At 48.9% G+C, this 16,350-nt stretch overlaps 1 protein-coding gene across 3 annotated transcripts; it reads left to right on the forward strand.

The window, feature by feature from the left end:
- The first annotated feature begins 2,587 nt into the window (after nt 1-2,587).
- On the forward strand, nt 2,588-15,894 carry lsm4 (LSM4 homolog, U6 small nuclear RNA and mRNA degradation associated). 3 transcript variants are annotated; one of them, XM_059638623.1, is made up of 5 exons: nt 2,588-2,670; nt 4,367-4,408; nt 7,630-7,728; nt 13,900-14,092; nt 15,636-15,894. In XM_059638623.1, exons 1-5 carry the CDS (start codon nt 2,668-2,670, stop codon nt 15,725-15,727), a joined length of 429 nt encoding a protein of 142 aa, XP_059494606.1. In that variant the 5' UTR covers nt 2,588-2,667; the 3' UTR covers nt 15,728-15,894. The 3 variants fall into 3 exon arrangements, with proteins under 3 accessions (XP_059494606.1, XP_059494605.1, XP_059494607.1); XM_059638622.1 differs by having other exon boundaries at nt 2,658-2,753; XM_059638624.1 differs by lacking the exon at nt 2,588-2,670 and adding an exon at nt 2,710-2,785.
- Nucleotides 15,895-16,350: the final 456 nt, after the last annotated feature.

Consider the following 16,350-nt stretch of genomic DNA (forward strand, 5'->3'; position numbering starts at 1 on the left):
CACAGTGTGAAGCTGGATGAACACAGCAGGCCAAGCAGCATCAGAGGAGCAGGAAAGCTAATTCTGTTTTACTAACGTGTGTTTGGGAATTAAAGACTACCAACAAGTTGTATTTAGTATGTTTAATCACATGAAACACTTCAAGGCACTTAAATTTACAGGAGCAGTGTTGGGAAAATGATGGCCTTGTGGTATTAGCACTAGACTATTCATGCAGAAACTGAATGCTCTGAGAATCCAGGATCAAATCCCATGGTGAAATTTAAAATGCATTTTTAAAAAGTCTTAAATTAAGGGCCGACTGATGACTATGAAACCGTTGCCAATTCTTGGGCAAAAACCCACCTGGCTCGGTAATGCCTTTTAAGGAAAGAAACTGTCATCCTTTCCTGGTCTGGCTTATGTGTGGCCTTGGACCCAGAGCAATGTGGTTGACTCTGGGCAAACAGGGATGGGCAATAAATGCTGCCCTTCCAAGGTTGCCCTCATCCTGTGAGTGATTTTTAAAAACAAAAAATTATACTATCATATGTAGAAATATTTTAAGGCCGGATGACCTACAGCTTTTGGTCAGAGTTCCTTTTAACTCAAACACAAAACAAGGGCTGGGCCAGCATTTAAAGAGTAATTTAACGTGGGAGAGTGGTCAAGAGACAGGGAAGCATTTCCAGAGCTCACAGGTTAAACAAACAGCGATGGGATTATGTCAGAAATCACACAGCAGCAGGTTCTGGTGCAACAGGTTTATTTGAGCCTCAGTCCTTCAGACGTTAGTGAAAGAGGTAGCATCAAACACAGAATTTATAAGAGATCAAAGATCACACCACTGTTCAGGATCTATTAGACAAACCGCATGCTGCTAAATCTTCAATCAGTTCAGAGGGTTTATAATATGTACATATTATATATTTCCATATCAGTATACATACACAGACGAAATCTTTAGTCAGTTAGGTTTTAGCCGGGGGGGGGGGAAGCAGGGAGGAGGGGACCGGGGGGGAGGGGGGTGCGGGGGGGGGGAGGGGGGTGCGGGGGGGGGGAGGGGGGTGCGGGGGGGGGAGGGGGGTGCGGGGGGGTGGACAGGGGTGCGGGGGGGGGGAGAGGGGTGCGGGGGGGGGGAAGAGGGGTGCGGGGGGGGAAGAGGGGTGCGGGGGGGGAAGAGGGGTGCGGGGGGGGAGAGGGGTGCGGGGGGGAAGAGGGGTGCGGGGGGGGGAAGAGGGGTGCGGGGGGGGGAAGAGGGGTGCGGGGGGGGAAGAGGGATGCGGGGGGGCGAAGAGGGGTGCGGGGGGGTGAAGAGGGGTGCGGGGGGGTGAAGAGGGGAACGGGGGGAAGAGGGGTGCGGGGGGGGAAGAGGGGTGCAGGGGGGAAAGAGGGTTGCGGGGGGGAAAGAGGGTTGCGGGGGGGGGGAGGGGTGCGGGGGGGAAGAGGGGTGCGGGGGGGGAAGAGGGGTGCGGGGGGGAAAGAGGGTTGCGGGGGGAGGTGGAGCAGGGGGCAGGGTGAGGTGGAGCGGGGGGAGGGGGCAGGGGAGGGGAGGGAAGCAGGAGGGGAACGGGGGGAGAGGAGCCGGGGTGGGGAGGGGGGAGCGAGGGGAACGGGGAGGGGGAGCGGGGGGGGGAGAGGGGAGCGGGGGGGGAGAGGGGAGCGGGGGGGGGAGAGGGGAGCGGGGGGGGGGAAGAGGGGAGCGGGGGGGGCGGGGGGGGAGAGCAGTGGGAGCAGGGGGAGTGGGGAGAGTGGAGCGGGGGGAGCGAGGGGAAGCGGGGGGGGGCAGGGGGGGGCAGGGGGGGGAGCCGGGAGCTGGGGGAAGGGGAACAGGAGGTGAGCGGGGGGAGAGGGGAGCAGGGGGAGAGGGGAGTGGGGAGCGGAGGCAGAGGGGAGCGGCGGCAGAGGGGAGCGGCGCGGGGGGGGAAGGGGGGAGCGGAGAGTGGGGGGGAGGGGAGAGCGGGGGGGGAGGGGAGAGAAGGGGGGAGGGGAGAGAAGGGGGGAGGGGAGAGAAGGGGGGAGGGGAGAGAAGGGGGGAGGGGAGGGAGAGAAGGGGGGGAGGGAGGGGAGAGAAGGGGGGGAGGGAGGGGAGAGAAGGGGGGGAGGGAGGGGAGAGAAGGGGGGGAGGGGCGGGGGGGGGCAAGGGGGGAGGGGCGGGGGGGGGCAAGGGGGGAGGGGCGGGGGGGGCAAGGGGGGAGGGGCGGGGGGGGCAAGGGGGGAGGGGCGGGGGGGGCAAGGGGGGGAGGGGCGGGGGGGGCAAGGGGGGGAGGGGCGGGGGGGCAAGGGGGGAGGGGCGGGGGGGGCAAGGGGGGAGGGGCGGGGGGGGGCAAGGGGGGAGGGGCGGGTGTGGGAAAGAGGGAGCTGGTTGGAGGGGGACGGCGGCAGATGGAGCCCGCGGGGGGAGGGGAGGCGGGATGGGGGGTGTGAGGTGGGGACGGGATTCGGCGCCAAGTGCTGGGCTGTTCCTCCTACGAAGGCCCCACTTTACGCCAACTATTGCGACAGCAACCTCAGTACGGGGCGCCACCTCTGGTCGCTGCCATCTCTGATTGGCTGTGTCTGTGGCCGCGGCTGCTGATTGGGGAAGACAACCCGTCCATCAGGCTGGCGGGGCGGGGCTAGGCCGGAGCCGTAAGTTGGGTTGTCGCAGCCGCGGCGGGAGGAGCGGGAACCAGAGACGGAGACAGAATGGTGAGGGTGAGGGCCGCAGGCTGAGCCTGAACAGGCTGCAGCATTGGACGCTGAGGGGTGACCTTATGGAGGCTTATAAACCCGTGAGAGTCATGTGTAACAGAGAATAGCCAAGGTGTTTCTCCGGGGGGTTTAAGGTGAAAGGTTTAAAGGTCTCGAATGTCAGCTTTTTCACACTGAGTGGGGTCTGAGGAAGTGGAGGAGGCTGGTACAGCCATAACATTTAAAAGGCATCTGGATGGGTACATGAATAGGAAGGGTTTAGTAGATAATGGGCCAAATGGGACTAGATTAATTTAGGATATCTGGTCAGCGATAGGCAAGTTTGATCGAAGGTAAGAGATAACAAGGTGTGGAGCTGGAGGAACACAGCAGGCCAAGTAGCATCAGAGGAGCAGGAAAGTTGACGTTTCGGGCTGAGACCCTTCTTCAGAAATGGGGGAGGGGAAGGGGATTCAGAAATAAATAGGGAGAGAGGGAGGCGGATAGAAGATGGATGGGGGAGAAGATAGGTGCAAAGGAGGCAGACAGGTCAAAGAGGTGGGGATGGAGCAAGTAAAGGTGAGTGTAGGTGGGGAGGTAGGGAGGGGATAGGTCAGTCCACGGAGGGACGGACAGGTCAAGGAGGTGGGATGAGGTTAGTAGGTAGCTGGGGGTGCGGCTTGGGGTGGGAGGAAGGGATGGGTGAGAGGAAGAACCGGTTAGGGAGGCAGAGACAGGTTGGACTGGTTTTGGGATGCAGTGGGTGGGGGGAAGAGCTGGGCTGGTTGTGTGGTGCAGTGGGGGGAGGGGACGAACTGGGCTGGCTTTGGGATGCAGTGGGGGAAGGGGAGATTTTGAAACTGGTGAAGTCCACATTGATACCATTAGGCTGCAGGGTTCCCAGGCGGAATATGAGTTGCTGTTCCTGCAACCTTCGGGTGGAATCATTGTGGCACTGCAGGAGGTCCATGATGGACATGTCATCTAGAGAATGGGAGGGGGAGTGGAAATGGTTTGCGACTGGGAAGTGCAGGTGTTTAGTGTGAACCGAGCGGAGGTGTTCTGCAAAGTGGTCCCCAAGCCTCCTGTTTCTGTGCTATGTATCTCTGTGACTCTAACGGGGGTTGTGGGGAAAAATGATTGAACGTGTCGTTATAGAGACATATGGGGGGGGGCGCGGTGGAGAAGGATGGTTGGTGAGGGAGGAGAGAATGAATCAGTCGGGAGAGCAGGTGAGAGGAGAGAAGATGTTGATGTTGAGCTTGGTGGGGTGGTGTGCTGTGTGGGTCTTAATTATACCGATATACCAGGACATTGTCGGGGAATGAGGGAAAGGGGCAATTGGGCAGGAATGTGAGAATGTGAAGAATATCCCTGACTCCCAGCCTCCCTTTGGTGTGGGGTGAAAGGAGGGAACCCATGTGCTGCTGCTTTTGTAATCTGAGCGCTGTTGATGGATTTCCCACTCTGAGACCTGTACAGTCAGTCCTAATTCTATCCCTTTCCAGCTTTAATCCTGGAGGCAAGGGTCGTGCTGATTGTAGCTGTACTTCCCCACCCATTTTAAAAGAGCTTTTGTTTTTAGTTTTTATATTTAGTTGTAACTCTTACGTTCTGATTTATAGTGGGGATGTTATCCACATTAGCAGTAATTGTTTTGACAAATTAAACTTTCTTCTCAGATTTAATCAAATGTTTTTCTTCTTTATTTCAGCTGCCCCTTTCATTACTTAAGACGGCACAGAATCATCCAATGGTAAGAGAGGCTGAGAGAATGCCTGCATTTTGCTCCATGATTGGTCCAGGCAGGGCTCCCACTTTGGCACATGGACTGTTTGAGCTCCTCAGTGATTCAAGCCTACACTTGTCGCTCCCTCAGCCAGCAGTCGTTTTTTTCCACCTGAGTGTTTGACAACTTGTGTTATTTTTAAAGAGTAAGTTAGCAATCATGGCAAGTAATTTTTATACTGAAATGCCTTAAACCCCCAGTCTCTGCCTGAGTGCTACTTCTCAGCTTTAATATAACTGAACAAGGGGACAAGTGTATGCTGTGGAGTCTGTCCCAGTATTCTATATTTGGCTAATTGTCGCCTTTGGACAGGTTTCATACATGTTTTTAGTGCCTCCCAGACAAGGGCCTTTGAACAGTCCCCTTAAATGTTTACACTTCTCAAAGTTAAGAAATATTCTGCCTTGACTTTTGTCTACCAAAGTGAATAGCTTAAATTATTGACATTATGTTCCAGCTGACACGTTCCACCCTGTGCACATAGCCTGTCCAAGTCCTCACGAAGCCTGTTTGCATTTCCACCTAATTTGGTGTAACGAGCAAATTTGGAAATATTACATCCAAATTACTTGTACAGACTATGAACAGTGTGGTCTTAGCACAGTACCCCAGTAACAACAGCCTCCCATCCTGAGATTTTTTCTGTTCACCAATTGTCAGATAATGAGGCAGTACATTTAATCATCAGTGACTTTAATGTTCATGTAGATTGGGAGAATCAAGTTGGCAAAGTGACAAAAAAACTTCATGATGTATTTGAAATTGAATCCACTTCTTCTTAGAAGCTAGCGGGGATCAGGCTTCTTCGGATCTGGTAATGTGAGTTGAGGCAGCATTAATAAATTAGCCCACAATAAAAGATACCTCCAGGAACAGTGATCGTAAAGCATTCAGTTTGGGTGCGAGAAATTTGTATCAGAAATGACTGTACTGAACTTGGGGGTAATTATATTAGAATGAGGACAGAGTTGGCTGGAGTGGTTTGGGAAAGAAGTTTAGCAGCAAAGGTGTTTGAAGAACAATGGCAGACATCTGAGAAGATAGTTCCTGGCTTTCAGCAAAGGTACTTAACCAGTAAAGGAGGAGGATTCCTGAAAGGGGTGTTATGAAGTTTTAGTAGAGTAATCGTGAGGTGGAAGGAAGGAAGCTAAAATATATTGTTCCTTGTGGTATATGATACAGTATAAGTGATTGTGGTGATGTTGTGTCTTCCTGCTGAGGCCTGTACCAGAGGTAATGGCGGATTATGCTTTTCGGATATCCATTTCTTTTGAAGGCACTGTATAGGTGCTTGTATTATACTTCGCGTTTTTCCATAGATCAAGGACATTTCAGAGATGACCACAAGAATACTCAGACCGCTAGGTATCAGAGTAGCCTACAAACCAACAACCGCCCTACAATAGTTACTGGTGAACGTAAAGATCCCATACCCAAAACCAGCAAGCCAATGTAATATACAAAATACCATGCAAGGACAGTGAGAAACACTACATAGGCCAAACCAGAAGAAAATTGACAATACGGATACATGAACAACTAGCCACCAAGAGACATGACCAATTCTCATTTGTCTCACTACACACAGACAATGAGAGACATGAATTCGACTGGGACAACACATCAATAATCGCACAAACCAAACAGAGACACACCTGGGAATTCCTGGAGGCCTAGTATTCCAACCAGAACTCCATCAACAAACACATTGAATTAGATCCTGTATACAAACCACTGGGAATAATAACACCAACCACCTCAGCAAACCGAGGCAGATAAATAACAAGTGGGAGAGAACACCAACGCTTCACCGGATGCACAGTGATGAAACGTCTGCAACCAAACATACTGGCTCGGTGAGCAAGTCTACAACCTCATCCACAGCCTGCACTACTAGTCTTTTCAAACGTTAAAGGGCTGCAATTATTTACACTATTATTTTAATGTAGAAATTGTATCGTTTTATTATGAGGAAAGTGAATGTTCTTTTGGCAAGTTTGTGAAAGATATTTTTTTAAAAAGTGGAAGGCTGAAGTGAGGATGGCACAGAGAGTCTGCAGTGGGATATGGACAGGAACTTGGCTGGTGAAATATGTTATGGGGGGAAAAAAGTGAGGTTATGCACTTTAGTGGAAAAAAAAGGAGACCTGATTATTATTTGAATGAGAGACTGTAGAAAGTTACAGCAAAGAGTTTGCTTTTGAGGTTCTCGTGCATGAATCTCAAAGTTAGTTCATTCAAAATCAGCATGTAATAGCAGGTAATAGGGAAGGCGATTGGAATGTTGACCATTCATTCTAAGGGAATCAATTTTAGAAATGGGTAAGTTTTTTGCAAAAAATCTTGAGGACAGTGTTTTCTTAAAGGTTACCTTGCACTCATTGGAATTTTAAAGAATGATAGGTGACCTATTTGAAGCACACAAGGTTCTTGACAGGGTTTTGGTGTGAAAGTTTCTTTCTGCTTAAGAGACCAAAAGGCATAATCTCAAAATAAGGGGTTCACCCATTTAAACCAGAGATTGGGAGGAATTACTTCTCAAAGGGTAGTGAAGCTGTGGAATTCCTCATTACAGAGCTGTAGAGGCTGGCTTGTTGAGTATATTTGTGGCTGAGAAATCGCATCTTAATCATTAAAGCAATCAAGGGTGATGGAGAAAAGGCAGGAAAATGGAGTTGAGGATTTTCAGAACAGGCAAAATCTCATTGAAGGCAGTGCAGACTTAACGTGCTGAATGGCATTCTTCTGTCACTATGCCTTATGATTTTATTTCTCCCAATTCCTGCATTTTCAAACTGTGCGCAACTTTATTGAACACTGCCTGAAAAAAGAAATATGAGAGCCACCAGTTGTCCTTTACACTCTCAAAAATTTCCAATAAGTTTATCAAACATGCCTTCCTCCTTATAACCATCATGAGCAGCATAATCTTGGTGCTTCCTGGTACACTTCAAACATCAGACTGCCCCCAAACCTCCAGACAGAGGATGGACTTCATCGATCAGCTGAGTCAGTCGAGGGATGGATTTTGCCTGAGCTTCTGATTTACATGCGGAGAGATTTCAAATGGAGTGAATTGTTTTTAAACAACGAAGGGATACAAATTCCTCTTATCAGCAATATTCTAATGATAAAATTAACATTCTGAGAACCCTTCTCTGTTTAATTAAACACGTTTGTGTTTGTAGCTTGTGGAGCTGAAGAATGGAGAAACGTACAATGGTCATCTGGTCAGCTGTGACAACTGGATGAATATCAACCTGCGGGAGGTCATTTGTACATCCAGGGTATGTATCGTTTCTTTGGAGTAACAATGATGAACTACTAAAACTCGCAAGGCAGCGATAAGCTGATTTTTAAATACTTGCTCTACTGAGCGAGGTTTTAAGGAGACATTGTGACAGAGGGAGGTGAGATTATGTGACAGAGTTGCACAGTCGGGAATTGAAATGAGGATCTCTCCCAAGGCTAAAAATCTAAAGCTAGGCACAAATTAAAATGTCAAAACTAACATTTTTTTTAAGAATATCAAGCAGCATTGAACCAAGTTGAATAAATGGTGTTTAAATACAGGTCAACTAAGATCTCATTGAATGGTAGAAAGATGTCTCCAGGAACTGGTGGAATAGTCATCCCCTGTCCTTTTGTCAAAAAGGCAAGTGAGAAAGAAAACAATTCCATTGAAGAATGTTTTGCCCATACTAAATGTCAGAACACATTTGTTTCAAGGCATTTTATAAATCAAACTACCAAGCAGAATGAATTGCCTTACAGTGAAGGGACTGTTATTGCGGCAACATCTCACATCAACATAGAAGGGCAAGGCCATTTGGCCCATTTAGTCATTGCCAACTCTGTATAGAGCAATCCGGTCAGTTCCATTCCCCTGCTCTATCCCTGTTGTCCTGCAAGTTCGCTCCCCTCAGAAGTCCTTCCCAATTTTCTTTGAGAGTGTTCATCATCTCCGCTTCAACTGAACTGAGCTCAGTTCCAACTCATTACCATTAACTGCAGCAAGATCCTTATTCACATTCCTCCATGTCTCTTTACCATTGGGCCCCTTCTATCAAATATCCCCTTAATATGTTTTATTCCAAGGAGAATAGCTCTCCAGCTCCCGTGTCCCTACACTGCTACTGCCATCATCAAATTTCTCCATCCCAGCCTTGCAACTCAAATTTCTTACCCCTTGAACCATTTTAAATATAATTTATCTCCTTTCAAATAGCCTCCAGTTTGGTGCTGACCAGAACTGACCTAACCCAGAGATTTACACAGGATCTGTTTTTACGTTTGACACGTGGGTCAATGCTCATCTTCTCAAAGGTAAATCTGTTTAGAAAACAACAGGCAGGAAAGAATGCAGACGTTTCTTGACTTTTGCGGAGTTCCATGTCATAAGAATGTTGTGACTGTCAGATTTTAGCTGTACAGGGAATATTAGTTGACTGCTCCCTTTGAAGGAATGAACAGTCCAGAATAGATGCACAAACTGAGTGCTCACTCTGAACCTTGCAGAACCAGTAGTTTGGGAATACACAGGACTCAGTGTCATGTCGCTGAAATTAGTCTTCTTAAAAAAGCTGCTTCAGTCTGAGATGCTGCTTGGCCTGCTGTGTTCATCCAGCCTCACATTTTATTATCTTGGAATCTCCAGCATCTGCAGTTCCCATTATCTCGGTCTGTGTGATCTACTGTATAATATCAAATACTCAGTGCAGAAAAACTGGCCTTTTTAACCCATTGGATTTGGGTTGTGTCTCTCCTGACCCTCTTCCTCTCACTCTTCTCCCTCACACTCTTGACTTGGTTCCCTTTAAATGCATCAATGCCCTTCACCTCAACCACCCCCCCATATAAAGGTATCTTTGTGGATTCCCTATTGGATAGTTTTAATAGTTATGAGTTTCAGTCTTCACCTTCCCCCTTTGCCTGCCTTATTAATTCCCTTTACAATATTAGTTTGGGAAACTATAGTTTAGTTTAGTTTGGGAAACTGTAGTTTATAGTTTAGTTTAGTTTGGGAAACTAGGTCAGCATGGATGAGTTGGACCAAAGAGTCTGTTTCCATGCTGTAAGACTATGAATATTACCGGACAACCTCAGTTTTCCTCTCTAGTGCCTATGTTTCTGGTCAGGGATAGTGCTTGGTTTCCACCAGTTGACCATAAAATGGAGGAGTGGAAATAGGCCATTCAGCCCATTGAGTCTGCTCTGCCATTAAATAAGATCATGGCTGATCTAAAATCCTCGACTCCAATTTGTTGCCCTTTCACAATACCTTGGCTCTCGCTGATTAAAAATCTGTCTCTCTCATCCTTAATGTGCTTATTAACCCAGTCTTGACAACCCCATGAGGTTATGAATACCACAGATTCTTTACCCTCTGATGAAAGAAGTTCCTAATCTCTGTCTTAAATATACAGCCCCTTATTTTGCCATATAGTCTGAGACACACCCCCAAGGGGAAACAACCTTTCCACATCTACCCTGTTAAGTCTGCTTCACTTTGAAGAACTTGTGCTGTTGTCAGTAACATAGGAAACGGGAGCAGGGCAAGACCATCCAGCCCCTCGAGCCTGCTTCACCATTCAGTTAGATGACTGACCTGTCTCATTTTCCTAGACAACTGAGATCTGTCCTTTCCCTTGCTGTGACCTGTGACTTGTAAAGATCTCTAACTTTACCTTTATTAATGGTAAGTGTGAACCAGCCACCCTGTGCCTCCTGCTAATCCATGAAAGTATGTTGAGAAAGAAGATTCAGAAACAGTGTCTGATCAGTAAAAGATTTATTTCAGCACTACAACACCCACTTGTTTCCTGTGTGTGTCTGTGTGTGAGAATTTATAAGGAGGGTTAGAGCATTGATTTGTTATAAATTGCAAGTTTGTGTTAAGTACAGAAATCAGGTCTATTTTCTGCCACCCTGGATCTAGAACTCAGTAAATTGGGGAAAATACAGTGTGGAGCTGGAGGAACACAGCAGGTCAGGCAGTATCAGAGGAGCAGGAAAGTTGACGTTTCGGGTTGAGATTCGTCTTCAAAAATGAACTTTTCCGTACTGTCTCTGATCTAACATCTGCAGTTCTTGCTATCGCTCGATAAATTGAGGAGTTCTGCATACTAGTTAAACTCCTTGCTTTTTGTGATGATTCCGAGAATAGTGGGGCTTGATTTTCAGCATACTATACAGGTGAGGTGTAGGTAAAAATGTTTGACAAGTAAAAATGTGCAGGCAGTAACTTTGTGTGGCATGACCAGCTGATCCAGTAGGGACTGAGGTTGCAGGATTCACAAGAGCTGAGTGGCAGGGATCCCTATCCACTTGTTGACTACCAAGACAGCTGGAAGAGCTAAGATAATAGTGTGAAGCTGGGTGAACGCAGCAAGCCAAGCAGCATCTCGAGCACAAAAGCTGACGTTTCGGGCCTAGACCCTTCCTCTGATGAAGGGTCTAGGCCCGAAACGTCAGCTTTTGTGCTCCTGAGATGCTGCTGGGCCTGCTGTGTTCATCCAGCTTCACACTTTGTTATCTTGGATTCTCCAGCATCTGCAGTTCCCATTATCAGCTGGAAGAGCTGCTCCCTACCTCCCCGCCTACACTCACCTTTACTGGCTCCATCCCCTCCTTGACCGGTCTGTCTCCTTTCCACCTATCTTCTCTATCCATCTTCTATCTGCGTCCCCCTGTCTCCCTACTTATTTCAGAACCCCCTTCCCCATTTTCTGAAGAAGGATCTAGGCCCAAAACGTCAGCTTTCCTGCTCCTCTGATGCAGCTTGGCCTACTGCGTTCATCCAGCTCTACACCTTTGTTATTTCAGCTAGAAGAGCCAGTGACTTATATAGATTGTGAAGCAAAGGTACGATAATGAAGTGCATGAGGGCTGTTAGTATTGAGAAATCTATTCGCCATGTCCACCAAAAACAAAACTTGCTCCCTGGCAATTGAGGCATGGCTACTCCTGAGCAAGATCAACTCCAAAAGCCTCCGGCTGGGTGGACTCTCCACTAGGTGGCAGCAGAGGCTGCTCTGACAAAAGAACCTTTTGGTTTAATTGATTCCAGTGACTCTGCACTGATATCCTGTGCTCTACCAGTAACCACTCTTCACCAGCTCAGGCCTGTCACTAAACGTGGATACAGTACTGTTGAGGACAGGCCTGTCTCTGTATAACACTGGGATACAGTTCCGGTGGGGACAGGTCTGTCTCTGTATAACACTGGGGTACAGTACCGGTGGGGACAGGTCTGTCACTGTATAACACTGGGGTACAGTACCGGTGGGGGACAGGTCTGTCACTGTATAACACTGGGGTACAGTACCGGTGGGGACAGGTCTGTCTCTGTATAACAGTGGGGTACAGTACCGGTGGGGACAGGTCTGTCGCTGTATAACACTGGGATACAGTACTGGTGGGGGACAGGTCTGTCACTGTATAACACTGGGGTACAGTACCGGTGGGGACAGGTCTGTCTCTGTATAACACTGGGGTACAGTACTGGTGGGGACAGGTCTGTCACTGTGTAACACTGGGGTACAGTACCGGTGGGGGACAGGTCTGTCACTGTATAACACTGGGGTACAGTACCGGTGGGGACAGGTCTGTCACTGTGTAACACTGGGGTACAGTACTGGTGGGGACAGGTCTGTCACTGTGTAACACTGGGGTACAGTACCGGTGGGGACAGGTCTGTCACTGTGTAACACTGGGGTACAGTACCAGTGGGGACAGGTCTGTCTCTGTATAACAGTGGGGTACAGTACCGGTGGGGACAGGTCTGTCGCTGTATAACACTGGGGTACAGTACCGGTGGGGACAGGTCTGTCACTGTGTAACACTGGGGTACAGTACCGGTGGGGACAGGTCTGTCACTGTGTAACACTGGGGTACAGTACCGGTGGGGACAGGTCTGTTGCTGTATAACACTGGGGTACAGTACCGGTGGGGACAGGTCTGTCACTGTGTAACACTGGGGTACAGTACCGGTGGGGACAGGTCTGTCACTGTGTAACACTGGGGTACAGTACCGGTGGGGACAGGTCTGTCTCTGTATAACACTGGGGTACATTACCAGTGGGGACAGGTCTGTCTCTGTATAACACTGGGGTACAGTACCGGTGGGGACAGGTCTGTCCCTGTATAACACTGGGGTACAGTACCGGTGGGGACAGGTCTGTCCCTGTATAACACTGGGGTACAGTACCGGTGGGGACAGGTCTGTCCCTGTATAACACTGGGGTACAGTACCGGTGGGGACAGGTCTGTCACTGTGTAACACTGGGGTACAGTACCGGTGGGGACAGGCCTGTCTCTGTATAACACTGGGGTACAGTACCGGTGGGGACACGTCTCTCCCTGTATAACACTGGGGTACAGTACCGGTGGGGACATGTCTGTCTCTGTATAACACTGGGATACAGTACCGGTGGGGATAGTCTGTCCCTGTATAACACTGGGGTACAGTACCGGTGGGGATAGTCTGTCCCTGTATAACACTGGGGTACAGTACCGGTGGGGATAGTCTGTCTCTGTATAACACTGGGGTACAGTACCGGTGGGGACAGGTCTGTCCCTGTACAACACTGGGGTACAGTACCGGTGGGGATAGTCTGTCCCTGTATAACACTGGGGTACAGTACCGGTGGGGATAGTCTGTCCCTGTATAACACTGGGGTACAGTACCGGTGGGGATAGTCTGTCCCTGTATAACACTGGGGTACAGTACCGGTGGGGATAGTCTGTCCCTGTATAACACTGGGGTACAGTACCGGTGGGGACAGGTCTGTCTCTGTATAACACTGGGATACAGTACCGGTGGGGACAGGTCTGTCTCTGTATAACACTGGGATACAGTACCGGTGGGGACAGGTCTGTCTCTGTATAACACTGGGGTACAGTACCGGTGGGGACAGGTCTGTCTCTGTATAACACTGGGGTACAGTACCGGTGGGGACAGGTCTGTCACTGTATAACACGGGTACAGTAGTGGTGGGGACAGGTCTGTCACTGTATAACACCAGGGTACAGTACCAGTGGGGACAGGTCTGTCACTGTATAACACCAGGGTACAGTACCAGTGGGGACAGGTCTGTCACTGTATAACACCGGGGTACAGTGCCGGTGCGGGATGGGTCTGTCACTGTATAACACTGTAGTGACTTTCATGTGGAAACAACTAAGCAAGATGATTTCAGATCTCTAGACAAGTAGTGAATTGCGTTTTGCTAATGACCTCCATTAAATGGATTTTCTTTCTGATTCTGCATTAGCAGCAACCTCAGTAACTGGTCTGGCTGCTTTGTGGTTTTTGTTACAGTTAGAGCTAGTCTGCGAGGGCTTGTCAAGTACTGTGCCAATGTCTGAGATTGCCAACCTAGCTCATTGCTAGCAGCCTTCAATCGATGGAGCTTTGATACCAATATGTCTGTGCAATCTGTTTGCCTGCTTCACAGGATGGGGATAAGTTCTGGAAGATGCCGGAATGTTATATCCGTGGCAGCACCATCAAGTACCTCCGCATCCCGGATGAAATCATCGACATGGTGAAGGAGGAGGTGCTGTCGAAGGGCCGAGGCCGTGGCATCCAGCAACAGAAGCAGCAACAGCAACAGAAAGGCCGTGGTGCAGGTGGCGCAGCTGGCAGAGGTAATGCTGTGGCCTGGACAGGCTTGTGACTTGGTGGTAGGCAACTGTTTGAGGTGGAGGGCAACTTTCAGATGTGTGCACCCACTGTCACTTACCAAACTTGCAGACTGACTGTTAGAGCAGAATGCAAGTTGCGCAGTGACTCCTTTGTTGCGCCCCTTCTCCGTGAACACACCATCTTGATTGGGCTAAAGGCAGTATCTGCCAGGATGGAGTGGAGCCTCGTCCTGTCCTTGCATTGACATAAGGTCCTCCATTCAATGTATTAATGTTTATTGGTGTCTAGCTGAGAGCTGCACATTGGCCAGTGTCCCTGTTCTGAGTCCTGGGAGGCAGTGGATGGGTGGTTCTGATACTCTATATTCAGGATAAATAGGCTTGCAGTTTGACAGTGCCTGCCACATCCTTTGGCGGTTGGTTTTTATATTGCATGAACTGTTGTAGGAAATGCAGCAGTGATTTACTAACAGCAACTTCTCAGTTGTTTGGTAAATGATCAGACCATGTTTTAGTGATGGTGGCTAAGGACTAGATGCTGGCCCTGGATGCCAGAGTGAGAACACCACCCTCCTCCCCCCAAAAAATTTGGCATCTTGCTGCACTGGCCATGTCAACCAAGGTAATGCCTGTGTGTGAGAGATAATGGGAACTGCAGATGCTGGAGAATCCAAGATAATAAAGTGTGGAGCTGGATGAACACAGCAGGCCAAGCAGCATCTCAGGAGCACAAAAGCTGACTTTTCGGGCCTAGACCCTTCATCAGAGAGGGGGATGGGGTGAGGGTTCTGGAATAAATAGGGGGAGGCAGACCGAAGATGGAGAGAAAAGAAGATAGGTGGGGAGGAGAGTATAGGTGGGGAAGTAGGGAGGGGATAGGTCAGTCCAGGGAAGACAAACAGATCAAGGAGGTGGGATGAGGTTAGGTAGGAAATGGAGGTCTGGCTTGAGATGCGAGGAAGGGATGGGTGAGAGGAACGACAGGTTAGGGAGGCAGAGAGAGGCTGGGCTGGATTTGGGATGCATGGGGGGAGGGGGCGAACTGGGCTGGTTTTGGCCTCCCTACCTCCCCACCTATACTCTCCTCTCTACCTATCATCTTTTCTCTCCATCTTCGGTCCGCCTCCCCCCTCTCCCTATTCCAGAACCCTCACCCCATCCCCCTCTCTGATGAAGGGTCTAGGCCCAAAACGTCAGCTTTTCTGCTCCTGAGATGCTGCTTGGCCTGCTGTGTTTATCCAGCTCCACACTTTATTATAATGCCTGTGTGTGTTTTGGTGAGTTTTTAAACATTTGAGCTCCTGCCTCAAGAGTAGTGAATGCATGTATTTAAAGCCCAGTGCTCAATTTTATAAATTCGTACAGCATGGAAACAGACCATTCAGTCCAACTGTTCAGAGGGGAGTCAGCACTCTGGAAACTCTACCCTAGAGAGGCCTGGACAAAGGCTTGGCTTTGCTGGACAGAAGAAGAATAATGGTTTCAGACTGTGAGGTTTTGGCCTGCTGAAGGGTCAGTGTAATCTGGTGTTGTTTCCCGTTGCTAGGTGTTTTTGGTGGACGCGGACGTGGAGTGGCCGGAGTCAACAGAGGACAAGAGAAGAAGCCAGGAAAGTTATCGGGAATGAAGAAACCATGAAAGAAGTAGTGTGTTTGTTTATGCGTGTGTGTGTGTGTCAGATTCTGACTGTTTGTTTTCTGTACAGGTTGTGTAAATGAGTCACATTCACATTGGGTTTAATTAGCTGTTTTGTAAAATATAAATAGATATTGTCAAAGAAAAATTAAAAAAATCATTTGAGTCTCTCTGGTAAATGAATGAGTTTTGTTTTGAAGCTTAGATGCTGGGATAGAAGCTGAGTAGCCTAGGGTTGAGACAGGAGGATGAAGTTTGGTGACAAGGCACACTATATTTTTGAGATGAGGGTATGTTTTCTCCTCATCTGTGTGTCTGGTCGGCGACGGTATCTGAGGTCTGTGCTGGGTCAGATCCTGTTCTGGTTGGTCCTCCACAAATGTTGGTGCTGCAGTACACAACACACTTTTGTTATTTCAGTCTCTCCCAGGGATCATGCTGCATCTCCACTTCACTTCTCTGTTAGCATCTACATTCTGTTTATTCAAGAGAATGTTACATGGTGTAGCTGCCAGCCTGTGATTCAGTTGGGTGTGTTGTATTTGTTCTTCACTGCTCTGAAGAATGTTGACAATGATCTCATGCACTCCTTCAGTCTGAAGACAGGAATCTGCATTTCAGAGATT

Source organism: Stegostoma tigrinum, chromosome 30 (assembly GCF_030684315.1).
Source record: "Stegostoma tigrinum isolate sSteTig4 chromosome 30, sSteTig4.hap1, whole genome shotgun sequence".
Taxonomy (NCBI): domain Eukaryota; kingdom Metazoa; phylum Chordata; class Chondrichthyes; order Orectolobiformes; family Stegostomatidae; genus Stegostoma; species Stegostoma tigrinum.

Bases quoted from the DNA above. Each gene is read 5' to 3' on its own strand.
- lsm4 (XM_059638622.1), top strand. The intron at 4,409-7,629 runs GTAAGAGAGGCT...TTGTGTTTGTAG, and splicing joins CGGCACAGAATCATCCAATG to CTTGTGGAGCTGAAGAATGG. The intron at 14,093-15,635 runs GTAATGCTGTGG...TCCCGTTGCTAG, and splicing joins AGGTGGCGCAGCTGGCAGAG to GTGTTTTTGGTGGACGCGGA.